Consider the following 27,252-nt stretch of genomic DNA (forward strand, 5'->3'; position numbering starts at 1 on the left):
ATGATGCACATGACAAACACAGGAATAATGAATTTATGTGGGTCTAAGAAACAAACAGCGTAAATTGCAGATTGTAAGAATGTTGTAATCAACTGTAATTTATTGCAATGCATAAAATGAGGTTAAAAGGGACCAATATAAAATGGTGCAAATAACTGAAAACATAAAAAGCAGGAACGTAACATCGGGGTTCTATTGTATGTTCTTTACTGCATGTACTGTAAAGAAATAGCAATGTGCAGCATTAAAAAAAGTTATGACACTACCTGCTAGTCTAAATTCTTTCATTTTCAACATTATTTTATCCTGCAAAACTAATCTTTCCAGTCTTTCACGTGTTAAATCACAATTATTAGTTTTCAATCGTGGCTTCTGTTTACTAGTACTGTCAGTGAAAATCTTCAGATGTATAAGTAAAAAAAATAAACACGAGACAAGAAATTTGAGCAACTGACTCTTCTCATCAAACCATGGCAACCCACATGTCAATTGTCACATCTGCTGCCGAGTTTTGACAGTACAGTATTCAAAAATGGTATTAGTGATGCAGTCTATATGCACAACAGGTAATTTAAACCAAGTTATAATCAACATTAAAAAATGGTATAAATTACAGTTGGTAAGCACAGCATGCAATTTTTAAACTACCTACAACCTTTTCAAACTATCAAATAAGCAGTTAATTCCTGGTGGCCTTCAAAAGTTCATGGGTTCACCACTAAATCTTTTCCTGGTTAAGTGGCCACCCTGTTAACAGGACACAGTCCTCCAAAAATAATGGAAAGCTGACTTACTAGTATAAAAAAAAATTATTTATTTCTTACCTTTGTACCAAAACGTCCCGCACGGGCTACTCTGTGAAGATATGTGTCTGAATCTTCAGGCATGTCATAGTTGAATACAATATTTACTCGTTCTATGTCCATGCCTCTGCCAAACAGGTTAGTAGCAACAAGTATCCTCTGCAAAACACAAAAGGCTTTAAAATGCATCAATCCTTACAACAGCCAAATAAATAATGAAATACATACACTGGGTCAATATTAAAAGAATATGTACCCATTAAAAACTATTTCATGCAACAAGTTTTAAAATGAACATTCCTCGAGTTTTTTAAGTTCCATAACTATTCAGGGTTTTTACACAATTGTGATGAAATCTCCCCAACAACGTGTGTTCGAAGCTCCGTTGGTTCTTTGCGTAACGACTTGCTCGGGCCAAAATTAATTTTTAAGTAACTTACTGCCAAAGATTACAACCTAGAACAATTCCCGGATTGTGACAGATAAATCCAATGATCCACAAATGACCATGATTCTTCAGACGTGTTCAAAATCCAAGATGTTACCATGGCCACAGTTCCAACACTTAACGTGCCACTATCAGCGGCTCTAACTAAATACAGTAGAACCCTGTTATAATGAATCTGAAGGGAGTAGTTTATATGTTCACTATAGAGGGGAAACTTTATATCTGGGAAAACTTTTATATTGGCAATACATACTCAAAAGCATAATCTTAACTACACATAGGCCTAAGCCAAGAAAAGAACGAATGAAAATACTCAAAGCAACAGTTTTATGAGCAAATGCAGATATTATTTTTAATACTTTACACATGTACAAACTTTCTATTAATGGTTCTTCGACATCGGCGTATTTTCCTTTTTTCAGGCGTTTAATACTCTGTGACGTATTCGCAGCTTGAGAAAGAAGATTGTTCAGCTTGTTTAATATTGTATTTAATGTGGATGTTGCAATTCCCAGTTCCTTTGATATTAACACGTGCGGGACAGTGGGGTTGGAATCTACCTTTTTAATAATGTCCACTTTATCTCGCACAGATAATGCCTTACGTTTTTTACAGCGTTTTTCACACATTTTATGTACGTATTTCTTATTGAAGCACATTTGCAGCTTAATAACACGAAATTCTTTTTACCGTCAAAAGTAAATAAACGAAAAATAACGAGTCTGGCGCATCAAAGATCACTACGTATCATTTAGTATCGCAGTTGCTAAAGCTGGAACGAAAATTTCTTACTTTCTATGGAAAAATTTAGTCCACAGAGTTCTATCTAGTGGTAGTCTTAAAAACCTTACTCGATCAAAATGTCCGAAACGTGAACGATAAAAATGAGACGTAAAAATATTGAATTTGCTGCTATAATGTACATACGTATTTGTGTGGCGGTAATTTATGTTTAATTTTGATAACTTATTAAATGTACACGCGTTCGCCCATTCTTTAACTATGCAGGGAAAACTATTTTTTATTTTCACCAAACTGAGCACCATTTCTGGCTACACGTAGCCTACCGAGGCCACTCGATTACGACTTGTTTATATTATGAACAGTGGACAATGAAGTAGCATATTGGGGAGAAAAACGTTAATGTGATCCAGAATAGACGTTTTGTGAAAATACTTGTAATTATATGAAAATATTTGAGATAAATGTGCATTATGTCGGCAAAATTTGTTCGTGGTACACGGGAAAACGTATCAACATTGACAAAAGTTGTGCGCTATATCCAATAAATTAATACATAACCTCACATCATTTTGCCGGGACCGAGACGGAAATTCACTATAAACAGGAATTCATTATAGGCGGGTTCACTATAAACGGGTTCTACTGTACATAGTTCATTTTGATCTCACCTAAACTCTTTGCTTAAACATGCTGTACATAAATTCAAAAGCATATATAGACAGTAAGAATTATATTTAAATCCTTTATGCATATACTCACAAATTCTACAGAGTGCCATACATAGAAATAAAATTATATTTACTTGCCTACTTCCAGAGGTGCCTAAAGAAGTTTTAACGTTTCTAAAAATTGTATTAAAATACAGCTATGCTATAATAACTAAAAGTAAATATATTGGGGGAAAATAAATTGATACCAATAAAAGCTCTTGGCCATGGAATGGGCCACATTGGAAAAATAATACAACCAAAATACACATTAGAATGAAAATACAGTAGAACCCCTGTCATACACTTTTCAACAGAGGGCACAAAAATGGTGTATGATGCGGGAAAGTGTATGAAAAGGGAATGGCAATAATGAAATTTTTTCCAATTTAGCATACCAGCACAATGCCAGATTAAACATAAATACATATGTGTAAATAATTGCATTATATTAATGAAAGATATGAATTCATCATTATATTATACATATAATAAAACCACCAGAAATGTAAAATACAGTCCATAATCAAGTAAAGCTGACATGAGAAACAGTGGCCTTAAAAAATGTTATGAAGTCCTTTCTTGGAGGGGGGAAAAGTCAACAAGCCTAAATTAGAAATTAAAAAAATTAGGCTATTGTAAAAAAAATCAGAAATTTTTGCTTGTTTATTACATTTTACAAACAACTTTATGCAACAGAACAATTTTCAATAAAATTTTAACTTGAGAAACGTAAAATACAAAACAATCCAATCGTAAAAAAACAATAACAAACGGGTATATTCAGTTCAAAGATAAATGACTGCACAAAATATGAGATCCGTGCCTTGGTAAAGCACGTGCACCATTTTCATGATCATTTCTTGTTTGCGCCACTAGTCTCGCTTGGTGCTGGCCATAGATGCTACTAGCAAAGTGCACAGTCTTCCTGATACTATCCATATCTATGGTGCGATAAAGATATTTTCTTACGTTTGCAAATGTAAACAATGATCGTTTTTCAAAATAAAAGCATTAAAACAGAGTTTATAAGGAGGAATATAAAAAAAAATTTGTGAATTTTAGGACTTTTCCGCTTTGTAAAAACGTATGAAATGGGAAATTAATGGTTTTATAAGTGTATGTTCCGGGAAAGTAAACCATTGTAAATATAGTACTTTCGGCGGGACCGAAATTAATCGGCGTATGACATGGGAAAATGTATGAAACGGGAACGTATCATCGAGGTTCTACTGTAGATAAAATAAATTTTTTCACACACTCCATGCAAATTACTTTATTTTAAAATTGCAAAAATAGATATGCAAAAACATTTTCGTGGTTTCACAGCTTTCGCCACATACTTGAAGCTGAACGTTTCACAACATACTGTGATTTTTGCAAAAGTTAAGGTGTTAGCTCCTTAAATTTTTTTAATGCACATGAACAACCTTTACCCTATGCTACATAATTTACTCTATTTAGGTAGTTTAGGTTGAAAAAACACTTTTTATCAGTAGAAAAATTCACTATCTTGGATATATACTAGGGATGGGTTGAGTACACATTTTTATAGATTCCGATACCGGTACCGATTCCTAAATTTTGATTCTCGATTCCAAGTCATTCCAGTTTTTGATTCCTGGTAATTCCGGTCACATACATAATTAAAACTACTTAAGAATTGAATGCATTACATAATGATAATAACATGCTTAAAGGATAATTATAAATTTAGGATTAAATGTTCAGGTGTTTTTTTCTCCCAACTACCAGTTTGTTTGCTAGTACTAGGCTATGCACAAAGAAGTTCAACATTTACACAGGGTTCTTTAACAGGCGATAACGACGATAACATAACATCTTTGTTCAAAATGGGTTCAAAGGTAGTACTACTTTTTTCTGTGGTACCTTTTGACTTAGTTGGTGACAGTGCTGTAAACAAAAGTTTGTTTTCTTCAAAGACTATTTTTTCTGGTAGTAATTTGTGCCGGGATTTCAAATGCTTCATTAAATTGGTTGTAGATTTAGAAGTACCGCCCCGTGAAATTTGCACACTACCATGATTACAAATTGCATATTTGTCATTTTCACTATTGATGCGAAAATGTTCCCAAACTTTAGACATGTTGATACAATATCAGACCATTCGCATCATAATTTTAGACGACAGTCGGCGAACATTATTTTTTACTAACAAACTAGCAAAACACTTGAAAATAGTTTTAGCAAAACAATATTTGTGCCAAATGGCATAAATGCGAAACAATTCACAGTAACCTCAATAGCACGACGGTGAATTACTGTTTTCCTTTGCAAGAAATAAACACTAGCCTCTGTTGGCGGTATGGCCAGAGAATTCTTTAAAATCGATTGTTGCTTTCATTATACAATTTGTCCCGTACGCAACGAATCAATACGTTTCGACTTGACTTTATGTTTTATGGCCACCAGAGGTTTTGTGGAGGCCATCATCCTTGAATGGATCACAACTAAAATGTTGACGACACGTTATTTGATCTCGTTTCATAACCGTCACTTTCTTCACAAAAAACAATGGACTTTTCTTAACTGCAAATAAAATTAATAAGTCTTTTTACAATTTTTTTACGTCTAATACATGAGAGGAATAATGTTCTTCGATCATGAAGTTTTAATTAAAGGTTAAACATACACGGTAACATTGTTTTTATTTATTTTTATTCGTATAAAATTAATATTTAATAATAATTAGCATTATTAGGAATTTTATGCGCATACGGCAGGTAAGATATATTAACCCTTTGGCTAGTATGAACGTACATGCACGGGCATATTTTTAATGGTATTAGAGAGTATGAACGTAAATGTACGTTTTTAACTTTAATTTAATAGTATGGCCATAATTTTACGTTTTGGCAGCAGTACAATGTTTTGCTATGTCCTACATTCTCTTGTACAGTTTACTAAATGATTCCCAGTGATTTTTAAAGTTCTTGCGTATTTTACAAGGTGGTGAAACACAATGCGTCAGATAGCGGCGTAGTAAAGTCCTTATATGTGGGGTTTTTAAACGATAGTAACAGTCGCACACCTATAGAATTGCAGAGTCAATCTTTTATCTGCTCTTATCTCCCGGTAACGTGAACAGGGGTGTATTTATTTGAAAGTGCTTTTATTTTCGCGGTCACAGATACTGAACTATAGGCTCTTCAGAATAGCCAGAAATCTGTGCGAAAAAAGAAAGGGATTTAAATTAAAGTTTGTAAACATTATGAATCAAATGCCTGTTTTCTATACAATATACTATTTTAGTAATCGTATTGATGAAGGAATTGTTTGAGCAGCAAGTACAAATTTTTTTCCACTGGGAACTTACTTTACAACACAATATTTTCGCGGAGGTAAAGACCACTTTTCTATTGCAATTATTTTTCAGTCTGATATGTACTCCATCGCTATGCTTGTGTCATTGAATTTGAATTACTAAGATATACAAGTGGCTTGTTCGTGCAAACAAAGTTCAGTCCCGGGGTTTATCTAATGGCCATAAATTCGTAGAAGTAGAAATATAGTGCTACTGTTTGACTGAATGTTTTTATGACTGTTATTCGTATGTGATTTTTTTAAAACTTTTTGTTTTAATGGCAACATCTCGCAAAAGAAAAATACTTTCTGAAAAAGAATTACAAGAAATTATCGCTAACTGGGAATCAGGAAGTGATGAAAGTGTAAGTGACATAGACACTGACAATGATGCAGTTTCCAGTCTAGGTGCCATGAATGCAACTACAGGAACAGAGGTGAGCATAGATGTTCCAACTAATACAGAAAACTCTTTCCATTGGGAAAACAATGAAAATTTCCAACCAAGGACATTAAATTTTGACAATTCTTTTTCGGGGCTCACAGATGAATTCAATTTGCCGGAAAATTTCAGTGAATTGGATGTATTCAAAATATTGTTTGATCAAGATTTGGTCTAGCACATAGTTGATGAATCGGATAAGTACCACTCATACATAACAGAAAGATTTGAAGTCAAAGAAAAATCAAAACTCAAACAATGGGTGAAATCTAATGTTTCAGAATTTTATACATTTTTAGCTGTAGTTATACTCATGCCCCACACAGCTAAAAACCGTATAAATGATTATTGGTCCACTGACCCAATTCTGTCTACTCCTATTTTTGGAAAAATATTTTCACAGGATAGTTTTTTGCTCTTACTTCGTCTATTACATTTTTCTGATAGCAACAGTCAGCCACACGGAGATCGTCCGTACAAAATAAGTCCTGTTTTGGAAACTACCAAAATGAAATTCAAGACATTGTTCAAGCCGCATCAAAATTTATGTATTGACGAGAGCATTATGGTGTGGAAGGGTCGTTTGGTCTTCAAGCAATACATTCCATCCAAGCGGCACAGATTTGGTGTTAAGTTGTTCGTCTTGTGTGACTGTGAGACGGGATATATTGTTGATTTTATTGTTTACACTGGCAGTGAAACCAACATTGTCAAAATCAGCGATCTCGGCATTTCAGGTTCTATCGTCATTACACTTTTGGAGCCCTACCTAGACAAAGGTCACATTTTGTTTACAGATAATTGGTACACAAGCCCAAAACTGTTCGGATTTCTTTTTGAACATCAGACGGGTGCATGCGGAACAGTGCGCCCAAACAGGAAAGAAATGCAGAGATTTCCACAAAAAGTAAAAAAAGATCAGTGTGCAGTCTAACACACAGAAAACATTCTAGCTGAAAAGTGGCATGACAAAAGGGAGGTTTGCATGCTTACTACTGTTCATAACCACGTGTTTGCCGAAACCGACAAAAAAGACCGAACATCAGGTGAAAGCATAATGAAGCCTCGGTCCGTGGTTGAATACAATCGAAACATGGGGTTAGTGGATAAGGCTGACATGCAGATAAGTTTTGTTGATAGTACTAGGAAGACAATAAAATGGTACAAAAAATTGTTTTTCCATATATTGGACATAATAATTTTGAATGCCTGTATTATGTACAATATCAGGCATAACAAGAAAATTAGGCTGGTGCAGTTCTGCAGGAGTTTTGTCCTACGCGCAACCCTTCAAAAGCCAACTCCAGTGCCATCAACAGCAGCGAAGGCCAAACCACAAAGGCAGTGTTACGTGTGCAAGCACAGCACAAAGACAAAACCAAGGCGAAAAGAAACAAGGTGGATGTGTGCAGAATGTGATGTAGGACTCTGCGTACACCCATGCTTCACCACATTCCACACAATAAAAAACTTTTAAATTTGTTTAAAAGATTTTGTTTATTATATATGTTTAATATTGTAAGTACCGAAATAATTTCATCCTGAAACTTGAAATAAAAATCTTTCATAGACATTCTTTTTTCTAGTCAAAATGGATTGCACTGTAAGAAACTGTGTATGTAAATATTTTAAATTTTTATTAAAATATTTATTCAAAATATTAAAAGTACATTTGATCACCGAAATATTGATTTTTTTTAAATATCTGATCGGTGTGTACAATGTGTATATGTTATTATTATATGTATTTTTTTAAAAAAAATGTAATTGAAAATGTCAGTTTTAAAATTTTGAAGGTTCTTAAAACTAAAGTTAATAATTGTTTTTGCAAAAAATATATAAGATTTTGTAGTTTTCTCAAAAATCTTAAGATTTCTGTAAGCAATAAAAATTTAGTAAAATTTTTTTTTTGAAAACCTCCCTCCAGAGGATACACAAAAATTAATTTTTTCCCTCACCAACCAAAGGGTTAAAATATGTAAGAAAAGCTCAGACGAAAATATATTACTACTGTATTTGCTTAACTTAACCGATACCTAACCTACCTTGCCCTTTTTAGTACCCGATACTGAGTACCCAAATTTTTTAATAATCGGTGGTATCGAGGAATTGGAGAATCGAATTGACCCATCCCTAATACAGTAAAACCTCCATTAACGAATATTCTATTTAACGAAAAACCCCATGCAACGAAATAAAATTTTGGTCCTGCCGAACCACCATAAGATAATTGCTGTTTTAACCTTTAAATACTGAATTTTATTTGTTCCGAAATAGTGAAATTCCCTTTACAACGAACTGTCGGTTTTGAAAAACATGCAAAAATAACCATCTCATACAAGACATCCACTAATTTTTTTTTGCATTCACTGCTTAAAAAATATGTGCGTATAACCGTAAAATAATATGCAACATCGCGGAAGACAATAAATAAACAAAGCATCATGGATAACACATGTCATGTATACATGCCACACTTTGTTTAAAATGGCGGGTACATTTAGCGCTAGTGGCGGAAACCTCTCGTACCATGCTCTGGCAAGACGAACTGGTATATTTTGCGTTTCTACGGTTAAAGATGCGCACACGCAAATATTTTTATCTATGGTGGAGTACAATTTCCATTTTTTAAGTTTTCACTGTTGTTTATTTATTTCCACACGTAGTTACGGAAATCAACACGGTACTACTGTAAAATTAATTCTAATCCTAAAAAGCGGCGACAGATTGACGTTAAAATAAAATTAGAAATTTTAAATGCAGTTGATGAAGGTGGAAAAAAAAGTGATATAGCTAAAACATTTCGACATCCCAGCGCCTACACTTTCGACCATATCATCCAACCGGGAACAGATCCAAAACAACGCTTCTCTGGTAGGAACAAATCGAAAACTTGTGAAAGTATGTAAAAATGATGATTTGGACAAGATACTTTTTGACTGGCTAATGGAGGCTAGGGCATCTAACATCAACGTCTTATTGCCGATTTTACAATAAAAGGCACGCCAGGAAGCACTGGGGATGGGAATTGATAAATTTCCAAGCATCAAATGGTTGGCCATTAAACAAGTGTATTCTATGTACTTTTTCATGTTTAATTCCTCATATCGTATTAAACAGTCAAAGACAGTTCTAGCCATATATGTGAAGCTTTATGATGACTAGAAATATATTGTGCGAAACCTCCATTTAACAAACCCCTTTACAACAAACACAACAAATTTTGGTCCCTTGAGATTTGTTAAATAGAGGTTTCACTGTATATACATTAAAAGTGTTTTTTTTTTTTTAAATTTCAAGTTATTAACTTAAATTGTCAGCTTGACCTAGCATAAGAATCAGCACGTGGCAACCACACATAAGTCAAAAACCTATTTGAATGATAAAACTAAATAAAGAACACAATAGAGGTTCACAATTTTAACAAACATGGCAACAAAAAACCCTGCAAAGAGACAGTTTCCCACCTGACCTGCGAGCATCCTACTCTAACCTGTTGCATTTACATTACATACTGACTGCAGCAAGTTACTTTTGTGGATGTTAAAACATTTTTCTAAAAAAACTTATTCCCAATATTTTATGATTCCTCACAAATTTCTATTCATATATACTAACTGGTCAGTGTGAAACCATAGGATAAAAATTAGTTATTTCATGGATGCAAATAATACACCACATCCTCAAAACTAGAGACAGATTCAAAAAAACTTTAAAATTACATTTTAACTGGCACAACACCATTAAACACAATTTTTGAAGTGACAAAAGAAGGAAGAAGCAACCTTCTGGAAGTCCTTGAACTGCTGGTACTTGGAGAGCCTCTCCTCCTGTGTCATGCCTCTGTGTATCGCGATGGCAGGGAAGTTCTGCTCCATGAGCAGTTGTGCCAGGGCCATGCATCTCTGGATGGACTTGACGAAAATGACGACCTAGTAGGGCACACACCACAACTATCAGGCCGCCCTCCACCCACAACTATACATGCCGCAGCGTAACAGCCATTCCCACTCACTCAAGACAATTTCTGTATCAATCTTGCAAGATAACCTAATCCAGTTTTGGTTATTAACATTTTGTCAATTTCAGTGTTACACAGATTTCGAAAAAACATTTTCAATGTCCTGAGTTTTTTAATTTTCTCAGTTTTCTCTACATGCAGTTACCAAATAACAAGAAATAACCATAGTTCCAAACAAGTACTTCAGAAAATAAAAATACCCTTGAATACACATAGTTTCTTGAATATTGTTGTTTCTCTGTAGCAAAGTGGTTAAGTGCACGGTACAAAAAAAACGAGAACGGATAGTAACAAGTTCAAAACCCTATTAAGAGGAACATTTTTTTAAAACTTATATAAATATCAAATGTATTATTGCCTTATGAACATTACCATTTGCAAAGAATACATTAAATATTTGTTTGCGCAATTGCCATAACTACTAATACAATCATCACTTAGCGAACAATACCAATTTATAACATCTCAATAGAAGAATTTAAAAAAAACTAATTGTTTTCAAGTACTAATTGTTTCAATCATTCACATGAATTTACTGTATTATTTTCATTTTAAAACATTTTGAATACTTTTCTTACTATAAAACAAAGGTAGTCATCCATACTATTGCCTCAGCATGGAGCCTACTGCAGAGTATGCTTCAAGTATTTAGGCCATTCCATTTTTGTGCAATGGTTCTATCTAGAATATCTGCCGTAAATTCCCGTTGGCGGATACAAAATGTCAGCTGGAATGCAACAGAACCAAAAAATTAAAATTCGTTAATATTTTCAGTTAGGCGGTATTGTTTGTTAAGCAACTATCTGTTGGTTTGGTTATTTCATATAAGGTAGGCATAGGTCCTCACATATTTATAAATATCAAAATAAAACGAATACAATATAAATGATAATATGTGTATAATAATTTTATATCCAATATACCCTTAAATAATTTTTAGTTACAAATACTGTGTAACCAAACATTGAGAAAAATTATCGAGACTATTTATTCATCAGGAGTAAATGCTGATTCTTGTTATCTTCCAATACTCTCACAAACTTAAATCATGTGTAGACAAACATCAAGTAGTGTGCTTGTTCCACTACGCACAACTGTTACTAGCCTCGCAAGGAGCACCACTTACTAAAAATGCTGCCAATCTGTTCCCTTACTGGGATTCAGTTTGGACACGTTTTCGGACATCGCTAGCTCAACAAGGCAGTGCTTATTCGCTGCCTTACCAGAAGACCACCCACCATGAAAATGTACTTTATTTTTGCAGTACAATTTCCCATTTCCTGGGTCTTTTTACAGTAAAACCTCTTTATAACAAAATTGAAGGGATTAAATTTTGGCATGTTTGTTATAAAGGAGTTCTTTATAAAGGGGTCATTTTTTTTATCCAAAATCTCGAAAAAGTTTGTTTTTTGACAAATTTAATAAGATATCGATAATAGGAATTTTGAAATACAGTAAACGATCCAAGACAAACACAATAGCCTACATACTGTACACATCAATCATAAAAAATAATAACATGGCACAATTGCAAGAGAATAACTTACAATTAGGCCCTAGCAAATAATATCAACATTTCACAATAAAAACAGAAAATTAATTGATTTGATTAATAAGGACAATCGGCACTGACCCATTAATATGTAATTCTGTACAGGTTACTGTACAATGCAGAAAATATACATCTACTTTTCTGAAAAGTAGTCCCGAATTGAAGTTTGCTTACAGCTGCTGATTTTCATTTCTTGTACAACTGCACACTCTACCTGGCGTAGTGATTTCAAGCTTGACTGATTGTTCGAACAATCTGACGTCAAAAGGAATCTTTCGAGTACGTCAAGAGCAGAATACACATCTTTTCTTGATGGTCTGGTCACTTCAGCTTCAATCTCTTCACCTTCTTCATCTTGTTCATTATCCTTGCATGTTGGTTGAGTTTCATCTGTGGAAGATGAGCTTGTGATGACTGCACTGTCAACCTCAACAAAATCTTCAAATGTAGCACCTGCTGCATTGTTGGTAACATGCTTCCACTCATCCTCATCAACATGTTCAAGTGTTTCATCATCTATTTCGTTAGGGCTAACTTGAAAGCCTGCTCTCTGGAAGCATTTGGCAATGGAAGTTGCTTCAATGCTGCTCCATGCCATACATATGCGTTGCATTGCCTGTAGTATGTTCCACTTCATGTTTTCTGTATCTTGACATTCCATTTTTCTGATGAGGTACTGCACAAGTTGGCGACGGAAAATCCTCTTTACCTGCGATATCACACCTTGATCCATTGGCTGGAGCTTGCTAGTGGTGTTTGGTGGGAAGTAAACCACTTTTACATTTCTCAGTTGTATTCCTTCCACTCTGTGTGCAGAGCAGTTGTCAAGAAACATTAATATTTTCCTGTTCTTACAACCCATTCGTGCATCTACGCTTCCAAGCCACTCACAAAATATAGATGAGGTCATCCATGATTTCTTGTTGAATTTGTAAGGACATGGCAGGTTCTTCACATTTTTAAAGCAGCGGGGTCTTGCAAATTTACCAATGACAAGTGGTGCCAACTTTTCTGTTCCATCTGAATTTGAACACAAAAGAACTGTAAACCTGTCCTTGCTTTTCTTTCCCCCGTGACATGTTTCCCCTTTCAGTGCCAAGGTTTTATCTGGAAGGAGGTTAAAGAACACACCAGCCTCATCTGCATTAAAGATGTTGTTTGGTGCATAACCGGCTGTAATTCCATTGAGTTTTGAAGTCCATGCTTCTTCTACTGCAGGGTCAACAGAGCCTTCTTCGCCAGAAACCTTTAAAGTTGTCGGGCTCCATCGACTTTTAAATCGGTGCAACCATCCATTAGATGCCTGAAAGCCTTCTATCCCCATTCTCAGTGCTTCATACCGTGCCTTCTCCTGCAGAATCGGCCCTGAAATAGGTATGTTTGCTGATCGTGACTCCATCAAAAAATCGAACATTTTCGTATCTAACGCTTCATCTTGGCATGGTCGATATTTCTTTTTATCTGTCCCAAGAAGAACTGCACTGTCTATTTTACTTCTGTTCGAAAGTATAGTCGAGAGAGTTGATGATGGTATTCCATACTTAGCGACGTCAGATTTTTTTTCACCACTATCCACAGCATGCAGAATTTCCATTTTTGTGGCTAGCGAAATTGCATTGCGTTTTCTTTTACCCTCCATCGATCAAAACAAATTAATATTTCACTTCGTTAATTTCGTTGCAGTGTATCGCGCACACAAACATCACACGAATGTAACTAGCGGGCGGTAAAAAAAACTCATAACAGTCAGAGATGTCATACTTAAATGCAGTAATCGTCACCTGGCAAAACAGAGATGAGACTGCAACTGTGGCTATAATCGATAGTTACTGTCGAGGTTTTTCTAAAATGTATTGTCGCAGCTATGGAATAGGTTTTCATAGATGTTTACTTTTTTCAATAGATGTGGTATGTAGCCTGTACTATGGTTATCTATGAAGCTAAGCCAATATTTACGTTGTGAAGTCGAATGTATACATATTACGCGAAAGCATAATACATACAAGGAAATATGTAGCTTGCAAACACTATATCGTGTTTAAAGTTATTTTATTTCTCGTCCTATGGTAAAAGTAATTCGTAATAACGGAGTTACGTCATGTGGCGAAGAAAAAATGCTCGTTAATTAGAGGTTAATATACGTAAAAAATAATACAGTTTTGGCGGGACCATATTGCGTGTTCGTAATAAAGAGTTTGTCGTTATAACGGTGTTCGTTAGGTCGGGGTTATACTGTAATAATTTTAGATTTCTTCAGCAACCATAGGTGATCGCAACTGCAATCAATCAGTTATTTGTAATTACTGCACTGTATTTCTCATAGAAACACATACAAACCACTTGCAAGATGTCGGTCATTCATTAAGCAATAGCAGGTTAACCAAACTTACGAGCTCAACAGAACTTGTGGTGTGCAGCATTGCCATGCAAAATTGTCAAGTTTCAAACACACATTTTATGAAGCATTGTACATGGATCATTCTAGTGAATATGTATTTAAAGACGACACAAGTAAACTAATTCTATTTCCAGTACACAGCTAGAAAAAAATCTTTACCTTTACTTAATTGATAAGTTTGACTATTTGTTTTATTTCGTCTGCTAATGCACAGGTAAGTAATCCTTTTTGGTAAATCTGAATTTTGAAACAAATATTTTGGTTTTCATACTCCAACTAACTTTTAAGTCAACATAACATTTATATGTGTTTTAAGTATATTGAAGCTCACAGTGAGCAATAAAAAAAAATTCATCACATTTTCAAAATATTTCTGCACAAAAATCTACAATTACATGTAATCTGCAATGTTCTGGCATTTTTTTTCCATTTTAATTTGTAACCGTATACTACATTTAAGCCGTGTTTATAAATAATCAATTCAACAATTTGCACTCTGTAGCATTTTTTCATGCTAATTTTTAACACTATACTACATTTAAACTAGAGTTGTGCCGATTCACACAATTTTGCCAATGTCGACACACCGATTTCAACTGTTTCAGATTCACATTTTCCAAATCAATAGTTACTGAATCACCTTAAATGCCTCAATCTTTGAAAAGAATTCAATGCTATAGTATTTTAGATTGAGTAAACAAAAGTTGATTAAAAAAGATAAAATTTGGTGGATGGGATTTCTTTTTTTTAAAAAACCTGCAGTAAGTAATATTAATACAAAAACAAGAGTGTGCTTCACTAAAGTTTGCTTTCATTAAACATTTTACAATAAACAATTCAACACAATTTACATAGCCATTCTATAGAAAACCTGTAACTAAACTAGCACATATTACAGAATTCCTACATTTTTATTCATAAAACATTCTCAAGTTTTTAATTAACGTATTTAGTGCCATGAAAAATTCCACATGTGCTGAAAAATCTCTCAGATGGAACACTAATATCACGTACATAAAGGTACTCTGCAGCAAAAAGACAATTTCTGTTGTACAGAAATTACGTATTTATTGGCCTGTGCAATGTTTTTTTTTTTTAATCCTGCAGCTAACCTAACTTAACCTAAACTTACCTAATCAACCAACCTTACATTTCAGTTCCTATTCATCTTATTTTCTATACCTACTACTCTACACATTGAATCAGAAAATACCACAAAATCTATGAAATCTATTTCACAAAATACCTTAATTTTTTCTTTATAATGCTGTTATTCCCAAATTAGTGATTAAATGCACTCATAATTACATATTAAAAAATGTTTTCCACAAGTTTTCGTTGTTTACGGCACACAGGTAAATTGTAATATAGTTCGGCAATATTATATGTAAACACAATGGCTGCTATTTCTTCTAGGATCTTAAAACATTATTTAACTTTATATATATTTTTTTGAGCTGCAACATCTGTTTCATCATAGATATACAGCAAGTACACTACTGCTGCATCACATGGTGTTAGATCGATTGTGACTATTGATTAATACATCGTTAAAACTATGACATTTGCTTCTTTTCATGGCTATCTCAATGGAGTGTCCATGTTTTTTGAGTCCACAGTTGACTTATTTTTTCTCACTTTTGGTGTGACGTGGCCAAAATTATACAAATAATATTCTGTTTTCAAATTATTAATATACCATGTATAGGGCCTGGAAAATTTCGGTGTTTTCAGTATGCAAAAAGCGGTACTTTCAAATTAGAAAAGCGGTGGTTTAAAGTCGGTATTTTCGTTATGCAATGAAAATTTTACCGGTATTTTAAATGTTGACTAAATTGTGCAGTTATTGAATATAATAGTTTACATATTTAATAAACAATCCATGTATACTAGGAAGACTAATATGCATAATAATAGCCAATTAAATCCAAAACAGTTACACAAAACAGACACCTTGCTATAGATGTTTGCAACTACAAATTTTCTTCTTTTTTTTTCGGCTGCAGATGCCACATGCTTAGCCGAATTTAGGTGTTTGTCAATGGAATTTTTTGGGTTAAATGATACTTTAACCTTACGTGAGTATAAGTCATCTGCAAATACGTAGAATCCCACTGTAGCGACCCCTCACGTTTCCCGGAAAAAAGGACTTATAAACTGAATGGCCGCAATAGAGAAATCGGGCCAATTCTCCCCCCCCCCCCAATATATCCAAATACATTAAAAAATAGCCATTTTTTCGCATATATTTCATATTCAAATAGTTTATGGAGTAAAAAAGACAACTTTTTTAAATTCATTTTACACCTCGGACTCGCATACCCTGAACAATGAGTTCCGATAAATACTCACGCTAAGTGAATTCGCGTCACGCGAGTTCGGCAATGCTAGCCAGCTGGTGGTTATTTTAGTTCAAAACGTGGCGAAGGAACATGTGTGGATCAGGTAGAAAACATTCGGCTATAAACGAAAGATATAAGAACAATGCTATCCTGAAATGCTGTGACATGTTTTTGGAGTAGATAATCACAGCGACAGACCGACAGGATGCGCCCCCGCCCTTGCCCAGCGATGTTTATTTTGACAGTTCAAGCAATTATCTTGTCCACGTCCCTTCACAGCGTAAAAAAAAAATAAGATAAAAACACGGTGAAATGCAGATGGAAAAGTAACTATGCAGTAAAATAAATATATTTACGGCCCTGCTAAATTTTTCTATTCAATAAAATTCGAGGTATTAGTGATTTTTCAGCAGAAACTGCTGTGTGACTAATAAACAAATTGTTTCATAATAACTTAAACTTATAAAGTATTTATTAACGGCGAAGGACAGTCGTATAAGCCCATAAAAATATTTATTTTACCGAGAATGGACTATACAACCTGGCTTTTGGTGCACGCGGTGTGGGAGGGGAGGAGGATGCTGACAGTTTCTCACGCAGAAGGTTGAAATAAGGAAGGGAGTGTGTTGAAATGTTAGATGGAAAAGGGGGAGGGGGGGGGGGGGGTTTACATGGTTTGTGGCTCTGGGAGGGATGAGCCTTGAAGAATTAGCAGAGGATGGGAGAGGTAAGCGTCACGTCACGTATGACGTCAAGCCACCGCTACCGCCAGCCTGGCCGGACGAGTTTCTTACGCTCTCGCAGAAGCTAGCTCTCCCAGAAGCTACCTCTGCGGATTTTCGTGCGGGTAAGATAACATCTAACATGACAGCTGAGACGGCTTTTCGTGCGATAGTGGAACGCGCCGAGCTCGGCTAGACACTGCCGCGTGGCCAGTCTAGAGGGGTGGTATCTATTTTTAGCCGTCTTTTGTATGCCTGCCTGCTTACAGTACAGCTCTCGCCAAGATAAACGTGAACACATAGTATCCAACAAAGTGTAACAGACTTGTTTTTCAGCCGATTTTACTCAAATTTTCGACTTTCTCTGCTCAAATTTTTCACGGTTTCTCAAAAAACAGTCGTATAAACGGAATGGACGCAACAGAGGGGGGTCGTATCGGCGTGATTCTACTGTAATGGTACTTTTCGGGGATATATTCGCAGTGTAATATAGAAATGTTGTGGTTTTCGCGAATGTACTTACTTTTCACGTTTTCATGCGAAATTCGCGCGAATTTTCGCAAAATTCGCGATTGTGAAAAATTCCAGGCCCTAACCATGTATTAAATCATTTTCGTGAAAAGGGTATTTGTGGATTTCTTGGTTACAGGAGACTTTTTATCAGTAATATCAGCTGAAAATGAACAAGTGGATGGTGAAACTGCAGAAACGCTGATTCAAAGAAATATCGGCAAAATCGGCTTCTGGAGAATCTTATCGGCACAGCTCTAATTTAAACAATGTTGGTAAAAAAATACCAACATAATGAATTAGGTTTTGATTATTAAGAAAGGTGAATGTGCTCACATAAAGCTGAATGTAAACTCACAGTTAATGAAGGATAAGAATTGAAAATATTTTTCTCAGTTCTAGTAAATTACTCTGATTTTTCATTAAGTGCATCATTCCAATATTTAAAGAATTTATTTCCTGCAGTAAAATTAAAGATAGGTTAGTGCAGGTCTATTTAAATTACAGTAAAATTGTCCAACCTGTGAATGGTTGGTTAGTTACATTAGCTTAAGTATTGCTATCATTTGAAATGTTAGGTTATTGGAATAATCAAGGAAATATAGTAGCAAAATGTAGCATTTTCAGATATTTTTTCATGGAATAATTACTACTCTAGGAAATTACTTTCACACACAAATTTTCAAAACTATTGAAGGACCTAGCAATAACTTGGTTGTGACAGCACACAACCCATTCAGTAAGAGAAAGTTAACATTTGTTATGTCATATACACAGAATCACGCAAATGAAGACCAAAATGTTCTCTGTGCCAAACTGGCCATTCAGAAAACACATTTTCTTTCTAGCCCTTAGTGGAATAAACACTGAAAATCAGTAGAAGCCAAAACCAAAAATACTATAATTTAGAACAAAAATTGTTCCTAACCATTATATTAGCTAAATTTAAAATACTGACAAATTGTAAGATCTTAGAACTGGAAACACCAAAACAGCAACTTGAATGGATGCTATAATAGTTAAAATAAATGCTGTATAGTAAATGTATTAATGCTATTTGAAATCATCCCTTAATACAGATAGTTATGCCTGTGCAAATCTTTTTTTTGTTTGAATTTAATACAAATATCAAATTAAATTTAAAAAGTGAAGTATAAAAGAGCACGCAAACAATTTAAATTAATAGTCATGCAACAAAAACCTTTCTTCAACTTTAAAAAAAAAAAAAAAAAATCTGTGATCCGAATGCAAGCCTGAACGATTGCATAACTATCATCGTAGTACACACCACGAAAGAGTGCAGGCCATCAAATGTAGTTAACTCGGCACCCAAAAATTGGAGAGATATCGATATTCGACTACGTATGAGCGCTCTGTACGGGAAGCAACATAAACAAACATGAATGATGCCTACTAGTGCTGGCTACAATTTTGTTAAGTGGTACACCGCGGAGACATAAACGAACATATAAAGGTTATAACGTTTAAAAATATCTTCAAAAGAAAATTTACACATCAGACAAATTCGTATTTCCGTTAATTAAATAAGTGGTGATGTCCAAATAAATATTAGATTTATACTTTAAAATACATTGTTTAATACGGAAAAAATACCCACACAAAGCACTTGGAATCTACTAGCGGGACCAAAAACATCATGCCACGTTTACGCGAGAGGTTTTTTTATACAAATTTTGACACCCTAAAATATAGGTGCGACGATTATGCGCATGCAACGTTATGCGATGAAAGAGGGTATAACTTTAGTGTTTTTTGGGTACATGAGATATTTCAATTGTTATTACTGATTAAAGATAAGATTTATGCCCGTCTTCTGCATGGGGAAAAATAAACCACACACACACATGGCACAGCCTCATAAAAACATTACCTGGTTGAATTCTAAAATGTCAAGCAACTCAAAGAGTTTCTTGTTCTTCTCGTTCTCCTTGAGCTTAACATAATGCTGCTGCAGTCCGTGGAGCGTCAACTTTGCCTCATCATCTACGTACACCTCCATCGGCTATCAGTGCAGGGAAAGGCAGCACAAAACATTTCAGTACAACACAAAAACCTTTGCACAAACCATAACTGAGCTATTTCCACCTACCACCTGTATGTTCTTCAAATACACAGGCAGGTTCCTTTACGAGTGTCATGAATGTGTACATCGCCAAAGAAATTTCAAACCCACACTAATATACACGTTCACATTTCTTACAAAAATTCAATATAATCAGATGTTCAAATAAATTGTTTTATTATTCTTCGCTGATGAAATAAAAGTAATGAGTGAAAATTATGAAATTGTAGCACATGATCACAAATTTTGCTGAATGAATACCTAAAACTTAATTTTTGTTAACTAACCAATAAATTACAATTTTACAAATTAAATTTCAAGAAAAATGTTAACTATCTTCAAAAAATTTCATTTACAAACAAAATAAAGCTCAGTCATGGTGCCATAAATTACTATGTACATGCCTAAATTTTTTCCAGCAATTGACTATATACAGCAGAACCCCAATTTTAGCTTATGAAATCTACCATGAAATGATTAAGTGCAGGAATTTTCTTTGAGATATAAAGGATTGAAATGGAACAAAAAAGATACAGTATTACAGGTATAGTAAACTCTCAATTATTCAGGCCCATATTATAAGGTTTTCGGGTTATCTGTATTTTTAAATTTAGTTTATAAGGTTGGGTCATTTCAGATGAAATCAACAAACTAAAATATTTACTTAACCACCTCAGAATTTGATGAAATTTGGTATGAAGGTTGTCACATAGATAAAGAAAAATGCTAATTTTTTTCCCTTCAAGTATCTCAAAACGGTTTCAAAATTACGGCTATATGAAATTTCCCAAAATCCACAAAAAACTTAAACACCATATTTTGCATGTCTCCTAATTGAGCTAGAGATGAGAGCAGTGTCATTTTACTCAGTTTTAAATGCTCTTTCTTTTGATGTACAATACAACATACTTTGTTATGAAATGTGTTTTTGAAAAATCAAATTCAAAATTTTAGTTTTGGTTTTTCAATAAGTGCATGTTTGAAATTTTTTAAAAAATTCTGATAAATAGTTTATATTTTTGGTAAATAATTATAAAGTGGGAGGCTAATGGGTTCATAGTTAAATAATAATAATTTAAAAAGCTGTTATTTATAAGTTTTTGTTTCAGTTTAATACTACGAACCCTAACTTTACTTTATTTATGAGATGATAATATCTGTAATTATGTACTTAGGAGGGTTGCCTCAAAGACAACAATTTAGCTATTTACAAATTAAAACTTTTTTAGTTAAGTTGGATATAGTTTTTATAACATACTTTAAAATGCATTTTATTTGAAAATGTAAGGTGACACTCGTACTTATACATAACAATCAGCAGTGTCCGTTCTAGATGATTCTTCAAGTTGTGACAAAGGTGACATATTTTGGGTAGGCCTCACAGTTCTCTCTTCTGTCTGTTATATTGTTTAGTCTGCAGTGGAAGAGTAGGACGTCAGTACATAATGTAGGTGTTTAAAGGTGAAGAAGGTTACCCAAGCAAATCAAGAAATTAAAATAAAATTTTGACCTCCCTTTTTCAAATATTATTTTCTAATCTACATATCAAATTTGTACATTTTATAAGACACCATACCGTATGTGGCAGCCCTGAGAAGGCAATAACCAAAAGTTTTTTTCATTATGCATATTTTATTATTGAACAATGAAATATAACTTATGCTACCTTTATGACATCTCCCCCCCCCACCCAAAAAATTTTTTCCCTTAAGTTTACTTTATGACTTAAATAAATAATGTATCCTCACTTATGAAAAGTGTGTATGAATCATGATGTGAGAAGGGGTTCTACTGTATTTAAACAAGACAAGCTGGTCTGGAACCAGTACAACTAAATCGCCAAAAAAAATACCAAAATGCACGTTCAGTCTGCATGGCAAAGATAGAAAAATTAACCACATTAAAACATACATCGTTCCAAGAAAACTTCAGAACCATGAAAGTTATGGTTTGATACCAGAAAAACTTTTTTAATGTCTTATTAGGTGATATTGAATAAAAGCTACATTTTTTTTTAACTTTCCAATTAATAAGATTAAATTTCTAATTATGTAAAAAAACTGAACACAATTTGAACAAAATTATCCACCATTATTAAGCAGGAAGACTACCAGAAACAAAGCATTTTACCAATTTCAAAATTAATAGATGCCATACAGAAAGAATGCAGCTATCTGAGAACATAAGTGTTTATTCAAAAAGCCATTATTGCAATTTCACTAGACAAAAGAGCAACACATGTGGTAAGAGAATCTAGCAAGGCCGACTTTACATACGGTTTTATCCGCGACGTCGTTTGGTCAAACCATCCGTCACACCAACAAGCAATGGATGCCACGGGAGGAGTGAACACAGGACCTCGACAGCATCTTCGTCCGCCAGGAAGGGGATCCCTACCTACTTATCTGCTCCCACTGCAGCCACTGGTAAGCTATAACCAACTAAATAATGTAGTCTTGATGTGTCTTCTTGCTTGCATCTTCTTTCTTCTGATCTTCTCTCGTTGCCCATCCCTCCCATCCCACTTCCTATCCAGAACATGACTGCAGTGTATGTTACACAGGAAAATGGTGGTAACTACCAGTAACCGCAAAAAAATTACATCTTCCAATCTTCCCTTGAAGAAGGAAACCTTTTCCAGCACTAAGAAGGCGACGGTGCGCTCGGGACCCGATCACAACACCCACCCACGGACCATATTCCCCCACTCTCGGACAGCGGAACTAAACCTGGCCTGCCGTCTACTACCAAAGGACCAATCACACGCAAAAGGCAGAAATAATGAAGTAGGAGAAGTGGAATTACATCTTGCATGAACTTCTTGCACACTGGTCGGATCTCCTTGCTGAGGGTGGCACTGAACATCATGACTTGCTTGCCGTGAGGCGTGTTGCGGAAAATGTCCTGCACGTCTCTCCTCATGTCTGCAACAAGGAGCCCCGGTACTCAAACACACTACAGCAAGGGTCACCACACACGTATGTTCAGTACTTGCACTTCAGAATAAGATAAATCAATCACCATCAATCTGATGTCCCTATCATATTATCATCATTAGGGCATGCCATGATTCTACCAGTTAATAAGAACAACTCACCTAAGAGCTCTAACATCTTGTCACACTCATCCAATATGAAGTGTTTCAAGTGTTTCAAGTTGAGCTTCTTGGAGCGCACCAATGCTAGTATTCGACCTGGTGTCCCCACCACTATGTGCGGACAACTGCTCTTCAGCACCTCCTCATCTTTCTGGATGGGCAGCCCACCAAAGAACACTCCCACCTGAAATAAAGTTTACATTATAAAATTGCAATAATAAAATAACATGTACACACAGGCTACCAAAAGTATCCTTAACACAGTTTCTTTAATTTAAGTTTAAGATATATATTTTTAAGTTTTAAGACACACAACTAAATCTCTTCCAACGAAAATGTTGAAAAGCACTGAAAATTTTCCCCTGAAATATTAAACAATATTATACAATCCTTGGGAGGTGGGGAGGGGGGGAGAACATGTAAACTATGGTTGAAACAATAAAAGTTTGAAGTAAATAGATTTATTTTGACCAATATGCATTGCAATTTGTTTTAGAACTACATTACCTGCAGCACATACCAAAAAACTTATTGAAAACTGTAGTTTGGGCACCTAAACAAGGATGGCACTGGACATGTATGCCCTCACCTTTATCTGTGGCATGTACTTTGAGAATCTCTCGTACTCCTTGCTGATCTGGAAGGCCAGCTCCCTTGTGTGACACATGACCAGCACGTACACAACGTTCTCCGTGGGTTCCAACTGCTGCAGCGTGGCCAGGACAAACACCGCTGTCTTCCCCATTCCCGACTTGGCTTGGCACAGGATGTCCATGCCCAGCACCGCTTGCGGTATGCACTCGTGCTGGACTGCAACCACACCACAGGCTCCCATGAGGCTATGTGCAGGTAAACAACTGCATAAAGGTTGGCATTCAATACACACGCATTACGAGGTTAATAAACAGGGTGGCCACCTAATCCACAAAATAAAATTCCCTGATTTTTCCATGTGATAACTGAGATTTCCCTGATATTTATAACACTCATTTAAACTTTCAAAATACATTTCCTGGCAAGCTACAGTATATGGTATGTACATAATTAAGGCATCTGTTACATACCTGCATTCCAAAATCATTGAAAATTTGATGGAATTTATCAACAAGGGCAAAATAAATAAATAAGCTTATGTCTGTGAAAGTTAGTGTCAGTTACTAACATCAAATCATCCTCTAATGTAAATAGATCTTCAAAACCAATTTATCATTTTGTATAAATTTCCAAACAGAAAACTTATCAGTCATAACAATATTCTAATTCACTTCAGTATACAAACATAAAACAAAACTTTTGATTAAAATAATCGTTAAAACCAAACTAAGTATTTTTAAGAGACTCGATTTCTGCATTAATAAGTGAAGCTTCCTTTTATTGCTTCTAAGAGTTTTTGTTTTTTAACAGCAAGATCTTTAACAGCCATTGCAGTTATTTTTTTTTATTTAAATTTCAGTTTCATTATTGGCCTCTTTTTGAGCCTTCATTTTAGATGTTGCTTCCTTATAAAGAGCGTGAGAGTTTCGGGCAGAATGAATGCTTCCTTAGAAATATTGGATATAAAGGCGTCGACTCCACCTGCTGCTGTTACCCCATCATAAACATGTCTCTGGGCTACAAGTGATTCTTCTCTGAGGTTTTCCACTAAGCACTCGCGATTAATTGAGAAACCTCTATCTATATTTGCATTTCCATGCGACCAGATGAGGACAAATTTAAGAAAGGATACAAGCTCATCACAATTTGGTTGAGAGGCTACAAGTTTCATCCTTAAACTATCCAATTTATTCTCTTTTCTTACAAAATGTCTTCACGGTGTCCTTCACATCTTCTGCATCACACAAAACCCTGAAGTGACTCTCAACTCTGTCAGCTTTGGTTCCTGAAATCCAGTTGCTTTCCACCAAGATTTTTAGAGTCTGCTTTAGACGTTTGTTTCACAGAGTTGGTCGCACTACAACATCTGGATCGAGACAGGAGATCCCCTCAGTCAGAGAGTATTTAAGAGGCGAGTGTTCCAGCATTTTCTCACAAAACATTTTCAAGCAATTCCTACAATCATTTTTAAACTGCAGAATTTCCAGTTCAGATGCACTTTTGATTTTACACAGAGAACCATGAGTTGCATAACCAATATCAACATGCTTTGCTCCCAATAAACTATTTTTATCAGAAAGATCAATACCCGTAACCTTACTAGAAGAGTCCAGCTTGTCAGATTTGACAAATTTTGTCATGATATTTTTCACCAGTGAGTTTAGTGCCTCGAACTGAGGTGCCATTGGTGCATCAGACGGAAAGTCGGTCAGGAAAGGCTCTACAGTGGAAGCCAATGAATGGAAAAAAGTTAGCTTGAAAAGTCAATACTTATCTTTCAGTAGTTCTGACACGACTGAGAAACTGTTACACTGTGGAAATTTTTTTTTGGTTACTTCTACTACATACTTTTCTAGAAAAGGCACAATTATCATTGCTCTTTCTGCTAGATTGGTGTTTTCCAACCATTGTATAGGACAAAATTTCAATGGGAAAGTAGAAGAGCCAGAATACTGAATATGATCACTTCTACACGAAGGCACATTTTTAAATAAGAATTACAGAGCTCTCAGAAACTCCATTACCTTCCACCCAGTGGCCTTGATTGATGCCTTAAAAGCCCTATGAAGAGAATGCAGCCCACATGTGCCAATAACCAAAATTGATGCAACACTTGGATCTTTCTTCAAAAAGTTACATAAATCTTTCATAAGCTTAACATTAACGTTTGGCCCATCCATTGAAACCTTTACAATTTTATACAAATCAATCTCACTTAAGGCTGAAGTCAGGGCTTTTAACAGGTCTTGTGATGTTGCATGCCCAACAAATGCAGAACAAAAATACCTTGTAACTACACAATTGGTTACCTCATTCCAGAACCTAACCATAACATCCATCTGACATCTTTGTGCCACCTTGTTGAGAGATTCATCGAAACCAATCACAATGTGTGAAGCATCTGAACACATGTTAACAAGTTCTCTATGGAAATATGGTGCCAAACCATACACGGCCAGATAAGAAATTTTTGTCTGGTGTAGCTGCATTTTTTTGGGCAATCATAGAATCAGGAAAAATAACCTTTAAATACGATGTATTTAGGTCCGCACTGCGAACTGACATATGTGACATAACTGTTAAAACACACCAAATGATCTCCGCACGAGTCACATTTTCATTCATAATAAACCTATTCATACCACATGACTCTTGCCTAGATTTAACCTCACAGCTGTAGTGTTTTCTGATATATTTGTAACAGCAGTAGCTGCTGGCGTAGAAGACTGCTGCGAAAATAAGTCAGGTGTAATCTCAGATCCACGAGGTGATTTATCAGCACAATTAAAAAATACGTCCAATGTGCATCCCGAACCAGAAAGCTTTGTTATCGATTTATGTTTCTTGCCATTTGAATGACTCCTCACTGCAGTCTTTCTAATATTACTTAATGAAAAGGTTGTGTTGCACAAACTGCATGCCGCAGAGAATGGATTTTCTTTTACCGGGGGAAGCCATTTCTTAAACCGCTGATCAACAAGCCAGTCTTGTTAAAACTTGCACTTATAATTGGCATTCATTTTACAAGTCGCATGAAAAAATGTACCTTCTATTCTACACAAACACACTACAACACTAAGCCGCAAACATACTGTAGTCGATAAAATGTGAACACTGTTTGCTAAAAATAGTTAATTATTAAGGCCACTCCAACCCGCTAGTTAAGAAAATATATTTGTCCACGTGGGTGGCACAAAACAGCCGCAACGGAAAAACGACGTATTAAGTAGTTACTAAAAATGGTACGGCCCATGTAATTCATCGAAATAACCAAGCTTTACACACACACCCGCCATTTCAAAAAAAAAAAAAAACTGTAAACACTAAACAACATTCCATTCTACTCACGACTGCGCAGTTGAGAGGCCCCGAAAGGCGCATACAAGTGCGCATTGATACGGCCCTGCATAGCACATACATACCATGCCGCAAAATCCCGGCACTATAAGTTTACGCTGGTAAACA

General features: G+C 35.1%; 1 protein-coding gene across 1 annotated transcript in view; it reads right to left on the reverse strand.

Annotated features, from left to right (window-relative positions):
* The window catches only part of LOC134546329 (ATP-dependent RNA helicase WM6), a 65,545-nt gene that overhangs the window by 17,330 nt on the left and 20,963 nt on the right, over positions 1–27,252 (reverse strand). The window contains exons 3-8 of the mRNA XM_063389094.1: positions 23,783–24,003; positions 23,194–23,377; positions 22,902–23,020; positions 19,905–20,036; positions 10,254–10,400; positions 825–962 (exon numbers count right to left, since the gene is read on the reverse strand). Coding sequence (XP_063245164.1) covers positions 825–962; positions 10,254–10,400; positions 19,905–20,036; positions 22,902–23,020; positions 23,194–23,377; positions 23,783–24,003 — 941 coding nt within the window. The remainder of the gene's footprint in view (positions 1–824; positions 963–10,253; positions 10,401–19,904; positions 20,037–22,901; positions 23,021–23,193; positions 23,378–23,782; positions 24,004–27,252) is intronic.

The sequence above is a fragment of the Bacillus rossius genome, chromosome 1, assembly GCF_032445375.1.
Source record: "Bacillus rossius redtenbacheri isolate Brsri chromosome 1, Brsri_v3, whole genome shotgun sequence".
NCBI lineage: Eukaryota > Metazoa > Arthropoda > Insecta > Phasmatodea > Bacillidae > Bacillus > Bacillus rossius.